The sequence below is a fragment of the Opisthorchis viverrini genome, assembly GCF_000715545.1.
Source record: "Opisthorchis viverrini unplaced genomic scaffold opera_v5_211, whole genome shotgun sequence".
In the NCBI taxonomy this organism is placed as follows: Eukaryota; Metazoa; Platyhelminthes; class Trematoda; order Opisthorchiida; family Opisthorchiidae; genus Opisthorchis; species Opisthorchis viverrini.
This window is the reverse complement of record NW_008751861.1, coordinates 942,129-965,193: the sequence shown is the minus strand read 5'-3', so window position 1 is coordinate 965,193 and position 23,065 is coordinate 942,129. Positions and strand designations below refer to the sequence as shown.

Here is a 23,065-nt window from a genome sequence, read left to right as displayed (position 1 = left end):
GCCACGGCAATAACAGTTTCGACCGATCCAATATCTAGTACGGCAGTGCAGTGAAAGTACATGAGGAGCCTGGCACTTCACCAAGTACTGCTGGGGTTTTATCTTGTGGCCAGATACCTATCCAATCAGTTTGTCTTCTAGCTAGCCAGCATTTGAACTTGAATCGTCCGACATGTAAAGTGGAAATGTGACCAGAAAATGTTCGGTAGGTTGAGGCGACGGTGGCACTGTCCAAACGGGCCGGTCTCTGATCGGTTCATTCAAGTCAACTGGAAGATCTTTGCTTCGACCCCACTCGCAGGTGTATCACTTCGTTCGTGTTACGTGTGTTTGAAGTTCCCATTTCGACATTCAAGGTAGGGGGCGAGGTGGACCAAGTGGTTAGAGCGCGAATTTACTGACCGGAAGGTCCGTGGTTCGAAGACGACCTCTACCACTCGACTTCCCCTGTCTAGGCTTGGGCAACCTGGTAGTATCCATGCCCTCGTGCCTCCTTCGTGTGGCAGCTAGGCACCGAAAGGGTGCTACAGCTGAACGATTGAAGGTAGCTGTCGGGTAAACGTTCGATAAATCGGGTAAAACTAGACATGTTCGCTTATTGGGAGGTGATGACTCAGGTGTATCCACCGAGCGCTCATAGGGTATCACGCTGGCCTTCTATACGGTCAGAGGTCAGACGCAGGTACGTCCATTAAAATGTACTGGCGGCGGACAACAGGATAAGACCACGGATGACGAATTCGACCACAGGGGCTCGAGTGCCCAAGAGAGTTTTCTAATTGGCTGCCGAGCCAGTCCTGACATTAGTTCAGGAATTCAGGCGTAGAAATACACGACCACTAAAGATTTTAGATAGACCGGAGTCCGGGGCATTCGCTTTTTGGCACGGATAAACCAGAACCACACCGGAACTACAAGACTATCCAAATGAGCGATGTGCATGCAGCTACGTATGTCGGCTGTCACTGGTAGTAATCTCCATCGTGACGGTGCCGGGCCACTGTAAATTCATGCAGATACAGGGAACGTGGCCTATCAAACCTTCCTATCATGCAACTCCCCTTTCTCCTAGTTTCCAAGACTGACTATTTCGAATATGCACATCCTTGTGAGCAAACTTACATGTGCGACACTGTGTGGTTAGGATGTTCCCAATCCCGCGAAAATTAGCTTCTGATATATTTTCATAAAGGAAACTACTCACAAGGTTGGGTTCAAGTAGATCGTAAGGTTGACGGAAACTCGGAGACTGTGCCTACCTGATGAGCCCCAAGAAGGGCGAAACCGGTCATTAGCTCTCGAGGAGTTTTCAGCAACCTTGTGAGTAGTTTCCTTTATGAAAATATATCAGAAGCTAATTTTCGCGGGATTGGGAACATCCTAACCACACAGTGTCGCACATGTAAGTTTGCTCACAAGGATGTGCATATTCGAAATAGTCAGTCTTGGAAACTAGGAGAAAGGGGAGTTGCATGATAGGAAGGTCTGATAGGCCACGTTCCCTGTATCTGCATGAATTTACAGTGGCCCGGCACCGTCACGATGGAGATTACTACCAGTGACAGCCGACATACGTAGCTGCATGCACATCGCTCATTTGGATAGTCTTGTAGTTCCGGTGTGGTTCTGGTTTATCCGTGCCAAAAAGCGAATGCCCCGGACTCCGGTCTATCTAAAATCTTTAGTGGTCGTGTATTTCTACGCCTGAATTCCTGAACTAATGTCAGGACTGGCTCGGCAGCCAATTAGAAAACTCTCTTGGGCACTCGAGCCCCTGTGGTCGAATTCGTCATCCGTGGTCTTATCCTGTTGTCCGCCGCCAGTACATTTTAATGGACGTACCTGCGTCTGACCTCTGACCGTATAGAAGGCCAGCGTGATACCCTATGAGCGCTCGGTGGATACACCTGAGTCATCACCTCCCAATAAGCGAACATGTCTAGTTTTACCCGATTTATCGAACCCATTCAGAATGAGAAACCGACATTTCTACCCTTGTCCGGAATGACGGTTTTCATCGTCATGGGCGACAACAAGGCAATGGTAAACTTTTGTGCTAAATTATCATACAACCATGGAAAAGTGCGACCGGAAAAGTGATGCGAAAATGGAGGAGCGATGGCCAAATGCAAATTCTTGTCCCCGAAATGGTCAAGATACTCAGTGGTATTTACATCCTCGAAGAATATAGAAAAAAAACATTTCTGAGCATAGTGTTGCAGTAAGACTCCTCCGGTGAGTAAGTAATGGTCACATTCTTGCGACCAAGATCGGTCACGTGCCATATTCAGTCATGTACAAGGAGAATTAGGTGCATCTTACACAGGGGTGAAGGCGTCCAACCGTGTCCGACTTGAGTGCATCGGCTGCTGTTTTCGAATGTCTTGAGATGGCGTTCTCTCTGCGAACCTTTTGTCAACAGGAATTTGAAGTGGCATACAAAATCCCTTGGTAGATGGTCCGAACGAAAGCAAGCAGTTGACCTCGAGTTGACATCTGACTCAACTCTGTAGTTTGACCTGGCATCCAGGCATTCATCATCATCATCATCATCATCATCCAGACATTAGGGCAACCTGAACCAGCATAAGCTTGTATGCGGTTCACGACTGATAAATCGAATAAGGGAGGAACTGAGACTAGTGTTCGCACTTTTTTAAGCCTGTTATTCCCTGTTGTTTTTCAAAGCGTTAGATAAAGAAGTCCCTGAAGAAATATCGTCAGTCTGTGCAGCAAGATCTACAGAAAGCGTGCCGGCCTCCTATCACATTCATTCCACCCGACCGCACGCGACCAATAACAAACGTCGCCCACTCCTACAGGTCTAAAAGTAAAACACTCTTGCTGCAACGCTATGTCTAAGGAAGCACGAGTAATGAGATACTGCCGAAGCCTACAAAAGAGCAGTCGGGATGCAGAGGTTGGGTTCGAACCACGGACTCTCTGGACAGTAAGTTCGGGCACTAACCACTGAGCTACCTCTTCTCATAGCTCACAGCGGTCGTATTCATACACATAGCTGGGCGGGAGAAAAGTTCGGCAAATACTTTTGGAGCATCGTAGTTTTCTCACAATGGACTGATTCGATGAGTGAGTTTGTTTCTGTTCAGCCGCTTTGCACAGTGAATGGGGAAAGAGAATTCTATCCCTCCAGCGAGCGCTAGCACAAGGACTTGTTTCAACTGGCATACAGGGTGGTGCGAACAGTATCATCGTGACTGAGAGCCATGCATACTGGCGCTTAGTTCCCATAAAAAACAACCAGGAAATAATGCCGCAGTGAAGAAAGGGGTATGGAGTTAGTGCAAGAACACCCCGTGTCGTAAGAAAATACGAAGAAATGCATCGTGATAAGCAAATCTGAGCATCATGTGGGAGTGACGGGGAATCCTTGTTCCTGACAAAGCGTCGCCGACCACACAAATTTGAGCTAGAAAGAGACAGTCAGTGAAGTCGTTTAAGTACCAAGCCCCTAAACTTATTTTTTCGACATCCAATGCCTTTAGCTGTTCGTTAGAGCGCCCTACGGTTATTCGGACACAGAAAAGAGCAAGCATGATGCATAAACCGAGTGCGACTGGGTTGGGACCGGCGATATTGTCTTTGCTGCCGAGGTTTAGAATGTATGAAAATCGGCTAATTTACTGGGCCGTGGTAAAACTAAAAGGAACCATTGGTAAAGATTGTCAGGAATAGCTGAAGATATCAGCGAAGTATTTTGAGGACATATTGAAGCAGATTCACAGAATATATCATAGGAAGTCCATCGACGAAACGGTTTTCTAGGTCGCGTAGAATTTTGTCCATCGCCCACTTCTGATGTTCTTATATCGAGCATATGTTGAAACAAAAAGCACTTTTCCATTCCCGATTATCATGAGTGGGCCACACTTCGACAAAACTGTGTGGGACTTCTGCGCTACGGCACCAGTGTTGGACACTAATGTCATGCTGCCAAAGGCGATGCTGTTGCTACCAATCCACTAATAATAAATAATAATCGTTCAGCTGTATCACCCTTTCGGTGCCCAACTGCCATACCACCCGAAACAAGCACGACGGCTGGGATACTGCCAAGTTATCCAAGCCTAGACAGGAGAAGTCCAGATACAAAGGTCAGCTTCGAACCACGGAACTTCCGTTCATTAAATCCGCTCTCTAACGACTGAACCATCTCACCACAAGTGCCAATCCACTGCCTTCACCAGAATAGGACCATACTTCCGACCATAACCCTCGTTCTTACAACACTCTTAATAGAAACGTAACATGGATATCAGGTGCATTGCGGTGTTGATTAATCTACTTTTAACAGATGAGCAGAGATCGGGTTGGCAAACTACGCTGCATCAGGGACGAAACTCCCTGATTCTTAACAGATGAGCAGAGCTCGGGTTGGCGAACTGCGCTGCATCAGGGACGAAACTCCCTGATTCGAGGAATTATTCAGTCTACATTGAATAGATGGTCAACAATCGAGGTGACATAATCAGTGCGTTATTAGGATGCGCAACGACGGGTCAGTAGTCGTACATTACTTAGTTTTGCGTGTGTAAACATACGTGATGCTAGCCGGGGCTGACCCTCAATCACGGTTGGTTGTTTTGTCGGAAGGTTAAACTGGTTGGTCTGTTAAACTGTCTCTTGATTGGTCGACGACCACGTGACCTTTGAGCTTGGCCTCTCCGCCCGATCAAACAACTAATCGTGATAAGTCAGCCCCGGCTAGCAGCACATATTTCAACGCACACACAAACACTACTCAACGCACAACTACCGACTCGCCATTACTCACCCTAACAGCCCACTGATGATATCACCTCAAGTGGTGATGAGACGTTTACAGCCAAATTGTCCAGCTTTGGTCTCTTGCTACAGCAAATTACATATTGTGGGTGCAAAATACACCATAGAAAGGCTGAGATTTGGGTTTCTAAGTGCCCCGATGAAGGGATGACCGTGGCATAATTTAAGTGTTAACGAAGGCGTGCTATATTGGGACATACACGCAACCAGTGTACTATCACAGACAGACTAAACGAGTTCGCTACACAATACACTGAGAATGTCAGCTCGACTGGCGATGAAACGTCCTCCACCGAATTACCCGGTTCAGCGAACAAACCAACGACAGATGCCTAAATTCCGGTAGTTCGGATGAGTCAATTGGCCGCTGATCGGTGGTGGTTGATTTGTCCGCCGTCTCTTCACCATGCGTGGGGGCATCGTGAGTACGTGGTTGGGTAGGTGATTCCTCCGTTTCTACTCGAGTTTATATAGCTTCCGAAAAGGGGTTAGTGACTTCGACGTGACAGTAAGTTTGGGGACTCGGTAGTACGTAGTTTGTTCAATAACTCTGGGATTTAGGTTGAATTGTGGTCCAATAATCTCGCACCCGGTTGCATTGCAAATTTTGCGACGAGTCATGTACTGCCGCAGCAACAACTCTGGTTACCACAAGCGAGAATGCACCCGGACACTCTTTAAGCGGACTGAAATTAACACATCACGGAATCCAAACCTGAAGAAAAACCTCCAAACAGGGCCTTCCGAGAAACTTAATTTGAAGGTCTTGGAAAAAACGTAGCCCGATCAACTCAACAACACACGATGGAAAACGGATTGCAATCTCGGAGACGACCGCAAGACGGCTACAACATGACATAGAAGTAGGATGTAAATCTACGGACAATTTGGGAAAGCACTATCAAAACTAAAGGAGAACGGTGCTACGTATAAAATTCAACGGAAGGACTGTGAAAACAGGATAAACAAGAAGAGAACTATCCACCAGAATGCACGAACACCAACTTGCCGCCAAACAATATCACCAATGCTCGCTCGACTCTGTGCAAGAATATCAGGAAGAAAATAAACTCAACTGGGACAGTGTCTATATACTAGCCCCAGCAAGAACGAAAAACAAACTTGAATTCATGGAGGCGTGGTATTCAACTGCAAAAGCCATCGACAGGCACACTGAAAATCGATCCAATCTATATCGTTCTCAGGAACACAGAAGTTCGAAGCATCCGAATGCGAAACCACCGAAAATATCAGTCGTTTAGTCGTAGCACCCTTCCGGTGCCTGACTGCCATGCCACCCGAAGTTTGCACGAGGGCTGGGATACTGCCAGGTTGGCCATGCCTAGACAGGGGAAGTCGAGAGGCAGAGGTCGGATTCGAACCACAGACCTTGCGGTCAGTAAATTCGCGCTCTAACCACTTGAGCCAACTCGTCCTGAAAAAATCAATAGAATCCACTATGAGGAAACAAAACTCCGGATAAAATCGCAACTACGGGAATGCACACCCAAGCCAAATGAACAACAAGTGGAAGTCGCATCGAGTTATCTCACGGACTGGTTAAGAACCACATCACATCAGGAATGAAGAACTGGCCAAACAAATCAAAGAGAAACGACGGAAAATAGAAGGTGCTCTATCGACCGATTCAATGACCGAAAGCGCACCTGGAGCTAACATACAAAAAGGCAAAATGCACCGATCAGAATAAAGGAACGAACCTACTGGAATGAAGGTACTCAACCAACCAACCGCGGGCCAAACAATCGGGGCACGACGCGACCCAACGCCCAAATTATACAATACCAACAACTAATCAAATCGCAGTTACTAGCTGCCCTTCAGAACTCATATAAACGCGAGCAGAAATGGAAGAATGACCTCAGTTACGCATTGACAATGTCCCCAATGATGGTGAAGAGACGTTTACAAACCAATTACCAGTCGCGATGGATAGATCAACCGCCACCTGACCAACAGCCACACAGAGGAACAGCGCACGTGATGTTTCTGACCAGTTTTGGCGCTGATTCGGTGTTCGGCAGCAACTGAAACCTTAGAAAAAACAACGACCGAAGTACTTTTAAGTGGCTTAGATATCAGTAGGAGAAGTCAAATTATTGACGGTTCGGTTTGAACCACGGTAGGTCAGTCTGAAGCGTTATCGGTAACGAACACAGTGTAGTATCAGAGGGCACTGAGAAAGCTGCCAAGAGCAAAGCAGTTCACAGTAGTTGGTTCAGACGCCGCTAGAAGAAACGGGAATTTGAAAACAACACGAGCGGAACACGACTCGGTTTCACTGTGAGCCAAACGTTTCCGGAAGAAATCCTGCAACTGACAACGATCATTGATCTCGATCACCCAGATCAAACTGAGAGCACGTGATCGAATCCAAGAAACACATGGCAGGGCTATATGGTATGTAATAAATAAGGCGACTAGGTGCACGAAAGAGCACTGAAAATATTCAAGCAAGCACCTAATTTCGTGTATATACATGTCGAACTGAAGAACATTGTGCTCACCACCAATAAAGACTGATAAAGCACAAAATAAAATCAATGGAACGACGAAAACTGAGCAAAAAGTAGCTGACAACATGAAAGAAAATCGTGAAGAAATTCACCGCTCTGAAAAATGTCTACAGCGTTCGATGAATCACATAAACGTCAGATTCCGGATTCAATAGGCTGATTCTTTCGAGCGAGGTTGGAGCTCCTCCGTACGAAAGTGTAGTCGCCCTGATGATCGGGATCCATTGTATGGTTGTACAGTGGTCTAATTTCAGCCTAGGAAATGGCGATCGTGACATTTTCCGGAGTCATGGCATCCTGCATGGTTGTATAGGGAATATGAAATGAGCAGGTAAGGACGGAAAATATTACGTCAGGACAAAGGAGTCACATCACAGCAGTCCAGACCATACTACACACAACACACAAGCCCATAGCAGGCCTGAAAAATGGGACGCGAGAATCCCTAGAAGTCTCCCATCTGTGGAGGACGCTAACCCTGGCAGAGGGGTATGAAGGAGATTACAAAGCGTTTGGGTGTTGTCGGTGCTACTCGCCTTCCGGGATGGGGCCCGTGTGATCCTCACTGCGCCTGGTTGGAAACGCTGCAAAATATGGCTTCCAACCGACGTCAGTGGCAATCTTGTTGTCAGTTGCTATCTAGATTGCCTGAATGAGTGCCTGGAGGTGTAGACACCTCGGAATGATTGTAGTAAGCTAGCACGAAGTCCTTTTCAGTTCACCTTTATTCTTCTCTTCGCAAACAAATCATGGTTGTACGCCAGCGAAGCATCGGTGTTGAACACCGATGTCATGCTGTCGATGATGATGACGCCTTCTGTGGAGATACTGCAGTGATGAAAATGATGCCGGTGATAATGAGTGAAGCACTGGTGTCCTACAACGACGTTGTCACCTATGATAATTATGCTGATGATGCTAATGTAGTGAGTCGGAGTCAAAAAGATGCTGAGGTTTGCATAGCAGTTGTAGCGGGTACAACGAGTGCGGTATCAGGTGGTGAGGCGACCTCGTGGAAACTGATGGTCAAGCGCAGCGTTCTCTTCCCTTAGGGTCCACAACCATTGGTGATGTGACGCAGTGGTGTAGTTCTCCCACAGAATCTCGGGTGGTTTGGTGCGACATTGTGTTGTGTAAACAGTCATGGAATGGTATTTCGCGGTTTGAGGATGCAACCGATATCCTCAACCTCATGATCAAGGTATCAAAATCGGTCAGTGGATTTTAACTGAACAATTAGTATGCGCACTCAAAGTATACATCATACTCACGTCCAACGTCGGGGATTGAAAACATAACACTTAAGTTAAGTCGATTGTACATTCGACTGATGCACTCATGACCGAGATAAGACCATATACCTGGTGGGCCTGCAGATAGGCGAAAGCGGTGGTAGGCTATCAAGAATTCTCTAGCAACCATAAATAAGTAGATCCCGGTCCCCTTTCATTACACTGATTATCAACCAACCGTAGTATTCAGCTAGAAAAAGGGAATGTTGCGAATCCAGGGGAATGCGATGTAGCCCGTTGCTGTACGGGCTATCATTTATTCCAAATCTTTGTGTTGCTAGACGGATATCAGACTAGTAGACAAGACTGCTTCAGTGATTCAGTCACGGGAACTTTAGATATTCAGTGCGGACCACTGGTTGACCGAATGTCAGTGGGACCATGTGTAATTAATGGACACAGTTGGTTAGTACGGATAGCACACATATTCGCTACGCAGTAGGTTTGGAATTCTGACGAATAGTGACAAACCCAACATCGCAAGAGACAGAGTCACGTGGGGTTTGTCCTTTGAGGAAACCAACATTACACTGGGGAGCGTAACTGACAGAAGAGAAATTTTTCCTATCGCACCGGATCTAATATCATAGGCCAGTCGAGCTATCTGGTTCTGTCCTCAGAGAGCATCTTCGGGGGATTTTGAAAAAGCCATCTTTACCATCCTTTACCAGTAAAGACGGTACCATACACATGGCGCACTGAGACGGTGGTAAATAGCTAGAATGCGACTCACGCAGCTAAACCAACCGCTGACAGCCAAATTAATTACCGGCCAAACGAATTTAACGAGTTTACTGATTTATCCTCTTACAGGAGATAATTACAACAAACTGGAGCACGGTGTGACGGGATGGTGTGTCCGCGTGTTCACGGCCTAAACTGCGCGAAATGAAAGTACATCAATGAAGCAATAGTACAGAACATTTCAGTATTGCTTCTGTTTGAAGAGTAAAATGATCAGTTGGCTTATGTTAGGTCAATCTCGTCGAGGAGCTATTGCAAAGGAGAAATTCCTAGAGCTGTCCATTCAGTTTTTTTCATGTAGGAGCACTGTATAAGCTGTTATAGAGCGATGGATGAGGGTGCTTTTGAAATTCAACGGCTATTGGCCATTTTTTTCGTAAATTTAGCCTAGTTTCGTGTTTTCAGTATTCCAAACACAGTCCATGGCTCTACCAACTCACCTACAATGATTTATGTGGGCTGAGAAACTGTGTTTATTTCCTTCACTCGACTGGCTATATCAATCGCCATTAAGTCAACCCATGATCCACGCGGTTTCACCGATCATGAACCGTCCCTTCACTGCCTTATTCACGTGATTCTATCCATCTGTCTAATGTCCGATTACCGGCAGCATAAATTCAAGGAAAATGAGAACATCTCCAATGGACTACTCCAATTCTCCCTGAGCTCCAAACGGCTTCATCAGTGGGATGGGGTAAACGATGTTCTACCCGAATCTCAGAGATTCGGGAGCTGCACACTAATGAGGATTCCTAACAAGTATGAAATGAGTATCCAAGGCGCCCGTACATCCAAGCTATTGCCTCCAATGTACAGCTCTCCTCACAAGTAAAAATCCACTGAGAACCCTGTATTTGCGCACCAATTATATCAGCTACCACCCCGATGCGCGGCTATCTACCCCATCTCCCCAAATCATCGGTGAACGAAACTGTGACAACCAGAGCCACTGTACGGCAAGTAAGTGGTTCTTACAGCTGATGACGATAACAAGGCTGTCCAACTATGAAGGATGAAATTCAGAATAGGGACCTAAAAATCCATTCTCTAATTATAATACTGAGTTACCTGTCCACCTTTGAGACACGTGCGTGCGAACACACGGCTACGATAGTGTCTCATCGGACATATACTGCTTTGAAACAGGGAATAAAGTTTCGCATGCTTTACAGTTGGCATAAAAAGAATTTCGTTAGCGGCTAACGGCAATTTAAAGGTTTGATGTGCGCCTTTTTGATGATATAAGGATGGGTTAAATTGCCTAATAATCCTTGCCTCGGTCAATTAATCTTTAAAGAAAGGTCTGAAAAGATTTTGCACCCGTTAAATTGCCGGACGATTCCACCAGCCTCATCTTGTGGCCGATGGCACGTAGCTGGTCAATTCTCGGACAGCCAAGTTGGCGCAGTTTGATGAACACTGGCAGACAAAAGAGCAAGCAATCGTTGATCAATCACGGACGGGTAAGCTACTCTTGAGGGTTAACAGCCAGTCTCACGAGGTCGGTGATAAGACGTATGGGTTACTTCTGGGAGAGTGACAGAAGCAGATAGGTTCATGATAGGCTCAGATTCAATCTGTAGTATAATATGCCTTGTAAGCTCCTCTGGATACTTCGTTTACCTGGTGATCTATCTTCGCTCCCTAAGAATGCAGCGTCAGGAAGCTGTTAACTTGCTTTCTAGCGAGACTAAATGTGATTTGAGTGGATTTAGAAGAGTGAAGGCTCTCGACTTTGTTTAGGGATCGGAAAAGATCAAACTGTCATAAGTAAAACGTTTGACCGAATCGAGAGCCGATCACGGTTTGCACTCTTTGGAGTCGGACGCTGCCGTCAAGTAAAAATCAAGCGTCAAGTAGGCACAAGTATTCGGGTCCTTGACAAAAGCGAATGCATTCGATTGTTTCAGATAAAGAGGTTCCAGTAAACAAGGGGGAAATTTCAAATGGATGCATTTGTTTGTCATTGAAATACAGGCTTAGAAGTGGATGCGTAAATTTAACAGTGTCTTGTGGCGAGTGTGTCTGCGTACGAGTCCGAGCAAGCCTTTTATCCGTTGAGCGTTGGACTCGCGCACTCACATCAGGAGACGACAATTTCAAACATTTGAAATGAGGTAATACGCATATCCCAACTGGCATGGGAAGGCAATGGGATCCTTCACACCAAGTAAACGTTACCTGGTCCAACAAACGATGTCATGCAACAAGGCAGAGGGACACATGCGAGGCTAAATCGATATGATGTGAGTGTTTATGTGATAATGACGTTTACAATCGAAACTATTATCGAGGAAGCATCGCACGATTGCCATAGAGACTGAAACTCACGACCGTTTGGTTGGTAGTTGAACCTTACGCCATTTGGACTACACTAACCAGCAGTTATCGTCTAAAGGCACTTAGCTTCGCTTGCATTTGCTCAGGCAGTTTCATGTGTCTCGCAGTTGACTAACTTCTTCGGTGACGACATCCCAGAAAGAAGACTCATGCCGTTTGTGTGACAATTTCTTCACTAAAAAAGCTGCCTAGATGATGTAGTTTTGTAAGGAAGCTGTGGAGTATCAAATCGTAATCTGGGTTTAAAATACACATAGGGAAACAGCAAACTCACTTGTAAATCCACCTCATTTTCAATAAGCCCGTTGATTTGAAGCAGTTGGTATTGCGGATGCTTGAGGTCGTTCACATCAACTCGCAAACTTCCCAGAATATCCATCCAGTTGTACGTGGAATAGGCCAAACGTGAAAGGTTGACACTTGCATTCGGTTGACGAGCATACTCAGCAGCTTTTGCGATTTGACGCATTGCATCTACGGGAACGTTTGGATCGAGTACGATCAAGGCGACCGGCTGTTCATCTTCGTCCACCTAGATGTAAGTGAATGGTTAATGTGCCTGATTACATTCCTATTTCAAGCAAAGGCCATTCATGGGAACGGCCCAAGGAGCTCTAGTTAGAGGAGACCGTTCAATTTAGCAACCATAAACCGAGTAACATACGCGCATTGGTTCCAGATGTTACAGTCTCGATTACCGGGAAAAGGGAGGGTATGGGACATACAACGAAGCCTTAGATCAGGAATCAGTTACCTACGTACCGAAGGCGATAGCTTTGATACACGAGCGCCACTGACTGAGCGATCAAACCAGGACATATACTTCAGTTTTGATCAGTTGCCCTGTGACCCAGCTTTAAGGCTATCCTGATGAAAACTTCATTTGACATCCACAAAAACTAGCAAAATGGACCTTCTATCAGGGAATGCTTTAGGAGCACTGCTCCGAAGGATGCCCCAGACAATTAGGGCTAGTGTCTTTTAACACCAAACAATAGCATTGCTGAGTTCAACGACACTACATGTGTGACTCCACCGTAGGAAGGGTTTGTCAAGCTTGAATGAGAATATTGGGCCAAATTATGAGTTTTAAGTGTCTTACAGCAATGTGTGCGCCCAAAGGGGTTTCACCGCCCAGCAATACCCGGATAAGCGTTCTCGCAGGTGGGCGAGCAAATGCACGTAATCATAATCACATCCAACAGATGACATCCCTTGGAAGTACTACTTTTGGCTCTGTCAATATCAGTTCTTCTATACAGAAACGCTAGGCCGTCTGGAAGTGAGGAAACTGGTAATACAACTCTCCCACTGTTAAGGCACCAAACTTTTTCGAAAACAATGACAGACTACTAGTTGAACCCGACAAGAAGGTGGGCTTCCAGCCCCGCCCTGGGGCCTAACAATGCTCCCAGGGAATGAGACACAGTGCCTGTTGGGATCATGCACCGACAGCCAGAGAGAATGTGTTGAAAAGTTACGAGCGGGGACAGATAAGTGAGTTATTTGGGATGCATTAGGATCACACTCAGACTGATTAACAAGTCACGGGAGTGCACCCCAAAAAAAGAATTTCCGTGCAACCAGCAGGGTAAACGGCGTTGTTTTGCATCCCAGGGTTGGTTATGCTTGGAAAAGAAGTTCCGCTGCTTGCACTCTAGGCGTGCACACACGCATACATACACACCCTGCCACCCAGGTAAAATTTGTTACGGAATGAAACTACAAACTGACCATCGATGCATGCATCCAACGCATGACGAAGCACGTGAAACCCTTCTTTCGGACAAATAACGCGGGAACTAAGTGGTAACGTCAGAGTGCTAACAAGGATGTGAATTTCATTTAGCAATAAGCACACACTCGCCATTTTTGCAACAATGATCTCAGTGGTAGGAAATGACTCGCACATGATATGCCCATAGTTTTCGTGGTATCAATGATAAGTGCAACTCACCTCTACACCAATAACAACCCGACTGTGCCCTTCATGTTGCAAGACCATCGCGACGGAGAAAGTCTGCAGAAGAGAAACAAACCCAGTGTTGCATCCAAAATGGGTAACATGCAAATTCGCTTCCCTCAAGAATGACTACCTGAAGGGCCCGACACAAAATAGACTCCAATGTGGGGAAGGAAGTGAAATACTGGAAGAGCGAAAAGCGCACTGCTAATCTTGGCGGTATGTCACATTCCTTGAGCAGCTTGCAGCATTTGCTTTGAAATTGCCTGAAACATGTTCGAGTTCGATGTTGGATTTCTGTGTAAAATGGTTGACATGAATCATCAGCGTTTGCACTATCAAACTTGGGCGAGTGATTTCAGTCGTCGCTAATTACTAGTGGGATTACGTTGATGCATTCGTAAGGATAATTTTATTGACTGAAAGCGAATCTAGAGCAATTTATACCAGACCGAGCGAATGTGTAACCCGCTGCGACCTGCCAGACAGTCTCCCGTAGTCAATAACGTCAGGGTGTTTAACTGAAGGCAACTTTTCGGAAGGATCAATACGAATTCGCAAACGTAGCCGACAGTCTTCATGAATTTCAAGACCATGGAACAAGTCTGCATTGAATATCCCAAACTTAACCTATTCTGTAATACCGTACGGATGATTTGAAGAGACCAACCGCTCATATAGGCCGAACCACGAGTTCCCGACAATAATGGGTTCCTGTGCCGACATCCATCTATCATCGAGTAGTCGCAATGCGGGACTAAGGTTCAGGAACAAATAACATATACGGCGCCTTGCGGCCAAAGTGTGTAAACAGTGGTATCTCGGGTGGGTTAATTGGCTGTTGTGGCAGTTGATCTGTTCGCCAAGCTTCACAATTGGCTTGCAAACTTTTCGTCACACGCGGGGAGACATCGTCAGTGCGCGGATGAGTGACCCAATGGCACACTGAGGAGGTCCTCTGGACCTGATCAACAGCCCAAGACAACTTGCGTTGGTGTGCTGAAAATCCGTCTTCGACCGGTTGGACCCATTCTCAAATGAATCTGATTCACTTGAGCCGATTTCATGAAAGCTATCAAGTGAGCAGCTTTCAATCCAATCAATATCATGTGTAACAAGACGCAGTAAAGTTGGATGACGTCAGAAGTAAGACGACACCGACGCTGATAGTGGCAAGACTTATCACCATTTTGGCTTCACAGCGCATATCAGACACAAGAATCAACGAAGGTCAAACAACCGTTTGTGTTACACTTCTCACGAGCCGTGTTGTGAATTTGCAAATGACTACCTTTAGAAGCCTGGTGGCCACTTCAGAAGAAAACAGAACTCTTAGGTAATCGGCCCCAAAAACTCAAAAATGGTCTCTTCCACACTACTCAACAGGCAAGTAGACACACAAGCTGACGTATCGCTTATACCAGCTACACAAGAACACGCAGACGATGTAACAGTATGACAGCTTACCAATCGCTAGTTATCACTGAGGTGGACTAAAAATAGTTGGATCCCATTGTCTGGTAAAAATGTCATTTATCGAAATAGCTCAGTGGTTAAGGCGCGAATTCAATGATCAGAAGGTGCGCGATTCGAACTCAACCTCGGCATCTCAATTGCTCCTACCTGTAGCTCAGTGTTAAGGCGCGAATTCAATGATCAGAAGGTGCGCGATTCGAACTCAACCTCGGCATCTCAATTGCTCCTACCTGGGCCTGAGAAACCTGACAGTACCGACCTGTTTCGGGTATCATAGCAGCTAAGCACTGAAAGGGTGTTACAGCTGAAAGATTGTACCAACTAATTTACCTGTGAATATGTGGTCCCTAATCAATGACTTTCGAAGTATCCAGCGGAAAAATCACCCGCAGTGATAATCAGAGGCGTTTCATAGCTATTTTGGAACCATGGATAGGAACAGAGACTTACCTCCAAGGAAGTGCTGCTACTTCGTCCAGTGACAATGTAAGAATGGACATGTTCAAGCAATCTGAAAAAAAGATAGTCGATTGGTTTGGCTTATAACTAAGCCTACATGCCACAGTGGCTAGTGTTGGGACTACTTGTGACAACAGATCTACTAGGTGCTTTGATCGAACTGACCGCTGACTTGGTCGGGCAGTCTATCAGTGGATAGATGCATCAACCAATTAGGGATCCTTCCGAAAACCAAGCCGTAGGTTCAAAGACCAACCGCGTGATTTTAGCAGATGTAGCTAATTCCAAAATAACTCAGCCACATGAAGCCTTTCGCCATTTTTGGTACCCACTGGACGAACATGGATGGGATCACGTGAACTGCGATCAGCAGTCACAAACTGTTAATCTAAAGACTTGGATGGGATGGAAAACCGCACAGCTGAGGTATTCCGAGAAACCATGTTTATCAACAACCTCGTTGTGTTTACGAAAGTCTGTGAACAGCTTGAAACTCGTGGGCGGATGTGCAAGTTGTTCTTGGTATCTTGTGGTCACTATCAGGTTCTGTACCATCAGTTGACGAACTAGCTAGTTTCGCTTTTACCATTCACACTAAACGAAAAAAGGCCTAACTGTTCCTCTTCTGCAATGTAGGTTTTCATCCGTGATGAAAATGTTAGAATAAATATGACCAAAACAATAAGGGTTTTTATCCTCCACTTTCAGAGATTGAACCATCGACAGAAAAAGCAAATGCGGATGCCGAAAGCCACATAGTCTTGGAAACTAACAAGGTCGGATTGATTCGGAGCGAGAGTCTAGAACATTTTCGGTCTTCAATGAGGTTAATTTCGCTACATCTGTTTTTTTTTAAAAAAACTGTTGTTACAGTCTAGGGCAGACCAAAAGAGATAGCCGCTCCCAACAGTGCGCTACATTCAAATGCGGTAGTCTTGTGCCCTATATGAAAAGCCCTTGGCGAACAAAGAATTGCTACTTGTAGGGGGTGATACTCAGGGATAATCATGGCGACAGTATGAGCAAGTCCGGGTGCAACACGACTGAGCTCAAATTGTGGTAAACACTCTTATCGTGTGAAAAAATCATTAAAGCGTTGGAGATCTGTCTCTGTGTGAGGGAGCGTACTTCAAAGCATACTAACTGCCAACGTTACACCGTATCAGTGAGATGTGCTCTTCCTATGCCGAAAACATAAAGGCAAAATTGTCCTCAGCTCAACGCTTGAGGTTGTGAAGTGCTGATTCAAGCACTGTCCTCTATTTTAGGTTGCAGAAATACAAATAAGTGATGCCAATCCAGCCTTTTTAAAGTGTCCCACCATCTTCTACCACGGCGATGGTTCTCGTGGACGACAGAAATAGTCTATATGATGGGTCAAGCTGAAGAAATTGCAAGACAGTGGCAAACTAGCACTTCCTCGTATATTTCACGAAAGGCATTTTCTCCTATCCTCAATGCGAACAGCTGGCGTTCTTTGTAACTGATCTATTTTATGGTTGTTGGCATACGACATGAAAAAGTACGAAGTGTTCAAAGACAAGCACAAGGTCTGGATATGGCAGTCCAACACACAGCAATAATGAAGGAATGTTCAACCAAGCTGTCACACTAGGGTCTGGAAATACGACCAATCCCACCAGAAGGGAACGATATGCAAGCAAATCTTACTTGGGTAATCCGGTCTACCACGGTTGGAAGTTTGTTCGGGCCACATCTTAAGCAATCCCTTGGTTTAGGTCGTTGGGACACTTAAAATACACAAACAAGTGAAAGCACCTAGAAGGGATTACTTGTCTAGGTGGCTAGACTTAGACTTGACCTCATCTGCCGAAATCGCTAATTTGCTCCCCAGATGATCGCCATCGGATCATATCACCCAACAGCTAGACGAGGAGGACCGGAGACCTTCTCATCGAAGCGCAGTAAATGCGTCAGTTGACAGATCAACGTCGTATCAGATAGGGCATCACAGACTATTAACAATTCATTAGACATCCAGCCAATTGGTAACAGCTAACGTACACACCTAGCTGGTTGTTGCGTACAAATAACTTAAAATAGGACCCAATCTTATGTGTCATTCTGTCAATTTGACGTTACAAGTTGGGAACTAACGTCCACCGTCAAATAGTCACTAAAGATGGAATTGTAAAATATTCCGGCAAACGGATAAACTCAGACGATGAACAGAACAACTGACTGGTGTGCGCACACCCACTCAGGCATAATATCGAGATGATTCAACTGGAATAAAGTACCTCGGATGGGAATCGTTTGGTCCAGACGGTGCTCGACATTCGAGCAAGGAACATCGAACACCAATCGACCCGAAAAGGCTGACTAGATCAGAGGCACCCAACCATGCCGTACTATCCACTAAGCCAACCAGATTTCTTTCGTCTGTAGACTGCGCTGCGCCGTAAGGTTGTGATGGATCCGTCGTCCGAAAACCCGATGATCTGAGAGCGGAAGCCAACTGCGATGCACCAACCGGATCAAAACCAAGCGTCCAGGCAGATTCCAAAAGAGCTTGAAGTTTCCACACGGAGGGCATGGCTGACAGGGCTAGGAGTGCAACAAAAACATCAACATTGAGCCCAGGCTAAAAGCACGGAGGGAATCGTAAAAAAACTGTAGACGAAATGGATGCCTCTGAAGCCACCGGATGCACATTCAAAAGTACACATTTCCATGAAATACGGAAAGGACACTTGATATTACCAGCTAAGGACCCAAACAACCAGATTGTTGGTGAACAGTCAAGTTATTCATCCAACTATTCACCCGACCTATCTGGCTAGGAGTTCCCGTCTGCTGTCCCAATGATCCGATAAACACCCAGTTCCGAAGAATGGAAAACCTTGTGTAGCTGCGTTTCTCTGGATCTCAGCAGGCCTTCGTCTGACTAACAAAACTAGAGCTGGTAGGACAGTCTTTCCGGTACATTCACAGGCTTGAGTCCATTAGCATGCCAAAACTACAAGCGATCGTGTGACCTAAAATGAGAAATCGTTGTATCCCAACTTGGGACAACTCTGTTAGCTGAAAAAAGTAAAGTGCACCCTTCCTGAGTTTCAGACCCTCGTTACAAGGAAACTGCTATCGAGTTTGTTGACGAAAAGAGAATAATCAAACGTTGAACACTGAGCTAGTGTCAACACACACACCGCATCCGAATCACGTGATGGTGCGTGAACGAAAGTGATAATGGAGGCGAGCTTGAATGGCATGTATATCTCGAAGCACGGAATGATTTGCAACTTTTAGACTAAAATACCCACGCAATTTTACATAATCCACGGGCCTTAGCCAGTCGGATCACTTTTATCCACGTTTCTCGTCGAATGGTATTCGGGAGAAATAACTCACTCTCGATAGATGAACTGATCACATTGCAGAGATTGCGCTGGCTTGGCCATGTGCTGAGTATACCAGATGACCGGCCTCCTCGAAGGGCTCTTTTCGCAAAACCACATGAAGGGTGGAGACGAGCCAGAGGCGGCCAAACAATGACTTGGCAGCGAAGTATAAAGGCCGTTACCAGCAAACTCAGCTGCGCTGGTCATTGCCGTCTTCCTGTATAGGGACCCCGAGACGGACCGAATCAATGGTTGGAGACATTGTCAGACATGGTCCAGTCGTGCTCTCAGTGGCGCTCACGCATCCAAGTTATTGCCTTCAATGCACAGCTCCCTTTCCAACTTCCTCACTTAAAAGTCCATTGACAGTGTTTTATTTACGCACCAATTTATCAGCTCCCGTCTCAAATGCGCAGCTACCTACCGCACCTCCACAAATCATCGGTGAACGAAACTGTTGCAGCTACAACCAATGTCCGACAAGTACGCGGCTATTACAGCTGACAGTGATGATGACGATGATAAGAGTGCGTTTGATAGTGTTACTTGGCTATTTTTTCGCATAGGCAAGACAAAGTCATTTGACTCGCTCTTTCACAAGTTTGGCCGTGTTGTGCATCCCATAAGAGCAACGAAAAATGTAAATGAGGACGCACTCCAAATCACTGGTGCAAAATGAATCAACATGTGAATAGCGGTGTGTGTGTGTGTGTGCGTGTTTGCACCCAATGTCATAGGTAATTTGTTCCATTTGATGACTGACCCAGGCAATAGATAAGATGTGTGTAAAAAGTAGAGTATCGAATTGTCCTGGAGACATGATTGTGCAAAATATGCCACGCTAACCAGTAAGGATAAATTCGTGGAATTATGGTCGAACAGTACATAGCTCACGAATAAGCACATGTATTTCTCGCAATAAAAAAGCCATGGTGGACAGTTTTCATTAACCTTATAGTAAAAAGGGCGCTAGGTCCTGTCTAAGTGAGAGTTAATCCCATTGCAGACGAGCCAGTCGTATCCAAACGGTTAAGTGTCCAACTACTGGCCAGAAAGTCGCAAGTTTCGTGACATTATTCCCAACAAAGGCGGAACGGCTATACATTGCTTCTCGGCTTTTCAGGATAGATAGACTTCGATGACAGGATGAAAGATCTATTGAAAAGATAACACCAATCACTTATCTGTAACATCTTCGGGTGTCTAGCTGCTATGCTACCCAAAGGAAGCCCTAGGGCTCAGATACCGTCAGGTTACCCGCACCAACACAGGAGTTGGGTTCGAACAACGGACCCTCCGCTAAGTAACTTCGGGCATTCACCGCTCAGTGAGGTCTCAGTGACCCCACATTAACTTTATATTATGACGTCATTAGCCCCATATGTAGTATGATATAACGGGAGCCCTATCTTAAATTTATGCTCCAACACAATAATAATTTTACAAGAAATCTTTTAAAATTGAACGCATTACCGGATTTTAAAAAGCAGAAAATGTGAAAGCTGATCTATCCTGAAAAATTCATGCAGAATGTTCATAACCGGAAGAAGTCCGGGGCTCTTGCGAGTATTTCACTGAGATCGGAAGTACAGTGGTTCTATATCGGGGCGACATGGCCTAAGTGGTTAGGGCACGAATTTACTAACCGGAAGGTCCGTGGTTCGAATCCGACCTCCGCCTCTCGACTTTCCCTGTATAGGCTTGGGCAACCTGGCAATATCCCAGCCCTCGTGCTTCCTTCGGGTGGCATGGCCGCTAGGCACAGGAAGGGTGTTACAGCTGAACGCTTTCTTTCTTCCTATTATCATGTTTTTTTTCAAATAAATCCCAATTAAGTAGGCTGTTTGATCAAAGAACCAGTTGCAAATAGGATGTTTCCGGCAAACACACTTCAGGTATGACTAGTTTGGAGCGTCTTCCTACTGTCCAAGTGTAACTGAACTGTACTGGAGATCATCGGCGGTGTATACTCTTAATCATGTCAGGAATTCAACTCTGGGTTCCTGACATGCAAGATGGAAAGGTTGCCACCACTCCATCAGCGAAACCTGAACGAACATGAATAATCACGTGTGGGAAAGCGAACATGTTCTCACATGATGTAATGTAACGACTTGAGCTGTCCAAAGTGTGAGACAGTTCTCGCTCAAAAAGGACATTAGTCCCTGATGTCATCTTATCGGGTTGTGGTGTCCCAGTCATGAGTGATTTGCACTGAGTAATGAACTGCCCTGTCCACAATACTCCCTATTTTGTCGTGAGCTGTTGTGTGGTTTGGAGAATTCACATTCACTTAATTCTTGTTTGACCAGTTATTCCCCTATTGTGACCCAATTCTTCTGGATATTCCATACCAAACAGAAAGACCACATTTTGTTATGACTAGAGTTAACCGGCAATGCATATCCCTGAGCATGCTGGGGTTTCAATTTCCGATATCTCACTTGCATAAAAACGTTTGCCTGCACCCAGGTGGTAATGCATGCGTACGTTGAGTCGTGTTGAGCCGGTCAACTCGGATGTCAGGCTTCGGAGTTCAGATCCCAGCACTGCTGAACAGCTCGAGTAGAGGCAAACTTGAGTTCACTGGTTCCCCGGTTTGATGTCGACTAACCACAATAATTCGGCTACGAAAGGAGGATGTTCAAACGAGAATATCACATGCTCTTTCACGGGGATTGGTTAGACTAAACCACTCAGAATTCCATCAAACCATGGCTCATTCAATCCGGTGACAAAATTAAGTGAAAACCTGCAATCAGAAGCTTTGCAGAGAGGAAATCATGCACTACGGTGTTTCCTGTCGCTAGATGTATCGCCTTACATCCCTTGACCACACATAATGCCTGTCGGAAGAAGTGGGGAGCATCCAAACAACTCACCTCCAAACAAGCGCTTTCGAAAATCAGGCAGACGAAACAAGGAGGATAGTATGCACTGCGCATTTCTGTAGCAACAGACAAAGCTTTCCTCCCATGCCTCTGAAGCAAAGTGATCACAGTCGACAGATACGAGGCGCCAACGGTTGTTCAACCAGCCATGAAGCATAAGCTGACGCAGGGAGGATATGATGCCTAAAGAGAGGAAGGATACAAAAAGTGATGAGTGCATTGATGAAGAGAAATGATGGTTAAAACCTCAAGAGAATGGAGTGCAACTAGTTAAGGGAAACCCATATGTATATGGTCTATTCAAAGATGATATTTCTAACCGGACTGGTAAGACTAGACCAGTTTTTGTGAAACTGCATCGCCTGCAGCGCAGGCGTGATGGCAACTTATCTGTCAGGGGTCGAGTTTACACTGTTGCGGTGCGCTTCATATTATATGGATTAGAACCTTGGCGGCTGCGCGCTGGGAACGTTAAAAAACTTTGTGTTTGGCCGTCGATGTCTTCGGACCACTGCCCGAGTATGGTAGGAACACTGGATAAGCAATGCTGAAGTACATCGAATAGGTTTCGGAAGAAATAACTCGCACACGAAAGATGGACTGATCACACTCTATAGGTTGCACTGGATTGGTCACATGTTCCGTATTCTGGTTGGCCGACCTCGTCGAACAGCCATTTTCGCACAACCACGCGAAGGATGGAAACGAGCCAGAGGAGGTCAAGCAATGACCTGGCAACGAAGTATGAAGTCAATTACTAGCAAACTTAGCTGTGCTGATCGTTGCCGTTTACCTGGATGGAGACCCCGAGACAGAACACATCCATGGCTAGGGACATTGACAGACTTGCCCAAGTTGCACACTCAATGGTGCGCATGTGTTCATGCTGTTGACTTTAATGCATAGTTTCTCCTCCGGAAATCCTCATTGAAAATTTTACTGACACCTCCCTATCCATAAACTAACTATATAAGCTATCGCCTCTAATGCATAGCTACCTATCCCTACCTCCCGAAATCATTGGTGATCAAAACTGTGGCAGATATGACCACTGTACGACAAGCGGAAGATGATTATGGCGATGGTTGCCCAGATCGGGAAATAGGATCCAGTTGAGGTAAGCCACCTTGGGCCTTTCCTTTAAAGGTTTGACAAACAAGACAGTGAAAGAGTGTACGGTTTTGCTTAAGGA

General features: G+C 45.7%; 2 protein-coding genes across 2 annotated transcripts in view; one reads left to right on the top strand and one right to left on the bottom strand.

Annotated features, from left to right (window-relative positions):
• Window positions 1–6,953: 6,953 nt before the first annotated feature.
• Window positions 6,954–23,065, bottom strand: part of T265_08185 (hypothetical protein) — a gene marked incomplete at both ends in the record, with an annotated part of 24,581 nt that continues 8,469 nt past the window's right edge. The window contains 5 exons of the mRNA XM_009173910.1: window positions 6,954–7,640; window positions 11,997–12,254; window positions 15,612–15,672; window positions 17,882–18,188; window positions 21,865–22,056. Coding sequence (XP_009172174.1) covers window positions 7,599–7,640; window positions 11,997–12,254; window positions 15,612–15,672; window positions 17,882–18,188; window positions 21,865–22,056 — 860 coding nt within the window. The remainder of the gene's footprint in view (window positions 7,641–11,996; window positions 12,255–15,611; window positions 15,673–17,881; window positions 18,189–21,864; window positions 22,057–23,065) is intronic.
• T265_08184 (hypothetical protein) overlaps window positions 8,093–23,065 on the top strand; it is a gene marked incomplete at both ends in the record, with an annotated part of 36,100 nt that continues 21,127 nt past the window's right edge. Inside the window, one exon of the mRNA XM_009173909.1 lies at window positions 8,093–8,269. Within this exon, the coding sequence (XP_009172173.1) occupies window positions 8,093–8,269 (177 nt within the window). The remainder of the gene's footprint in view (window positions 8,270–23,065) is intronic.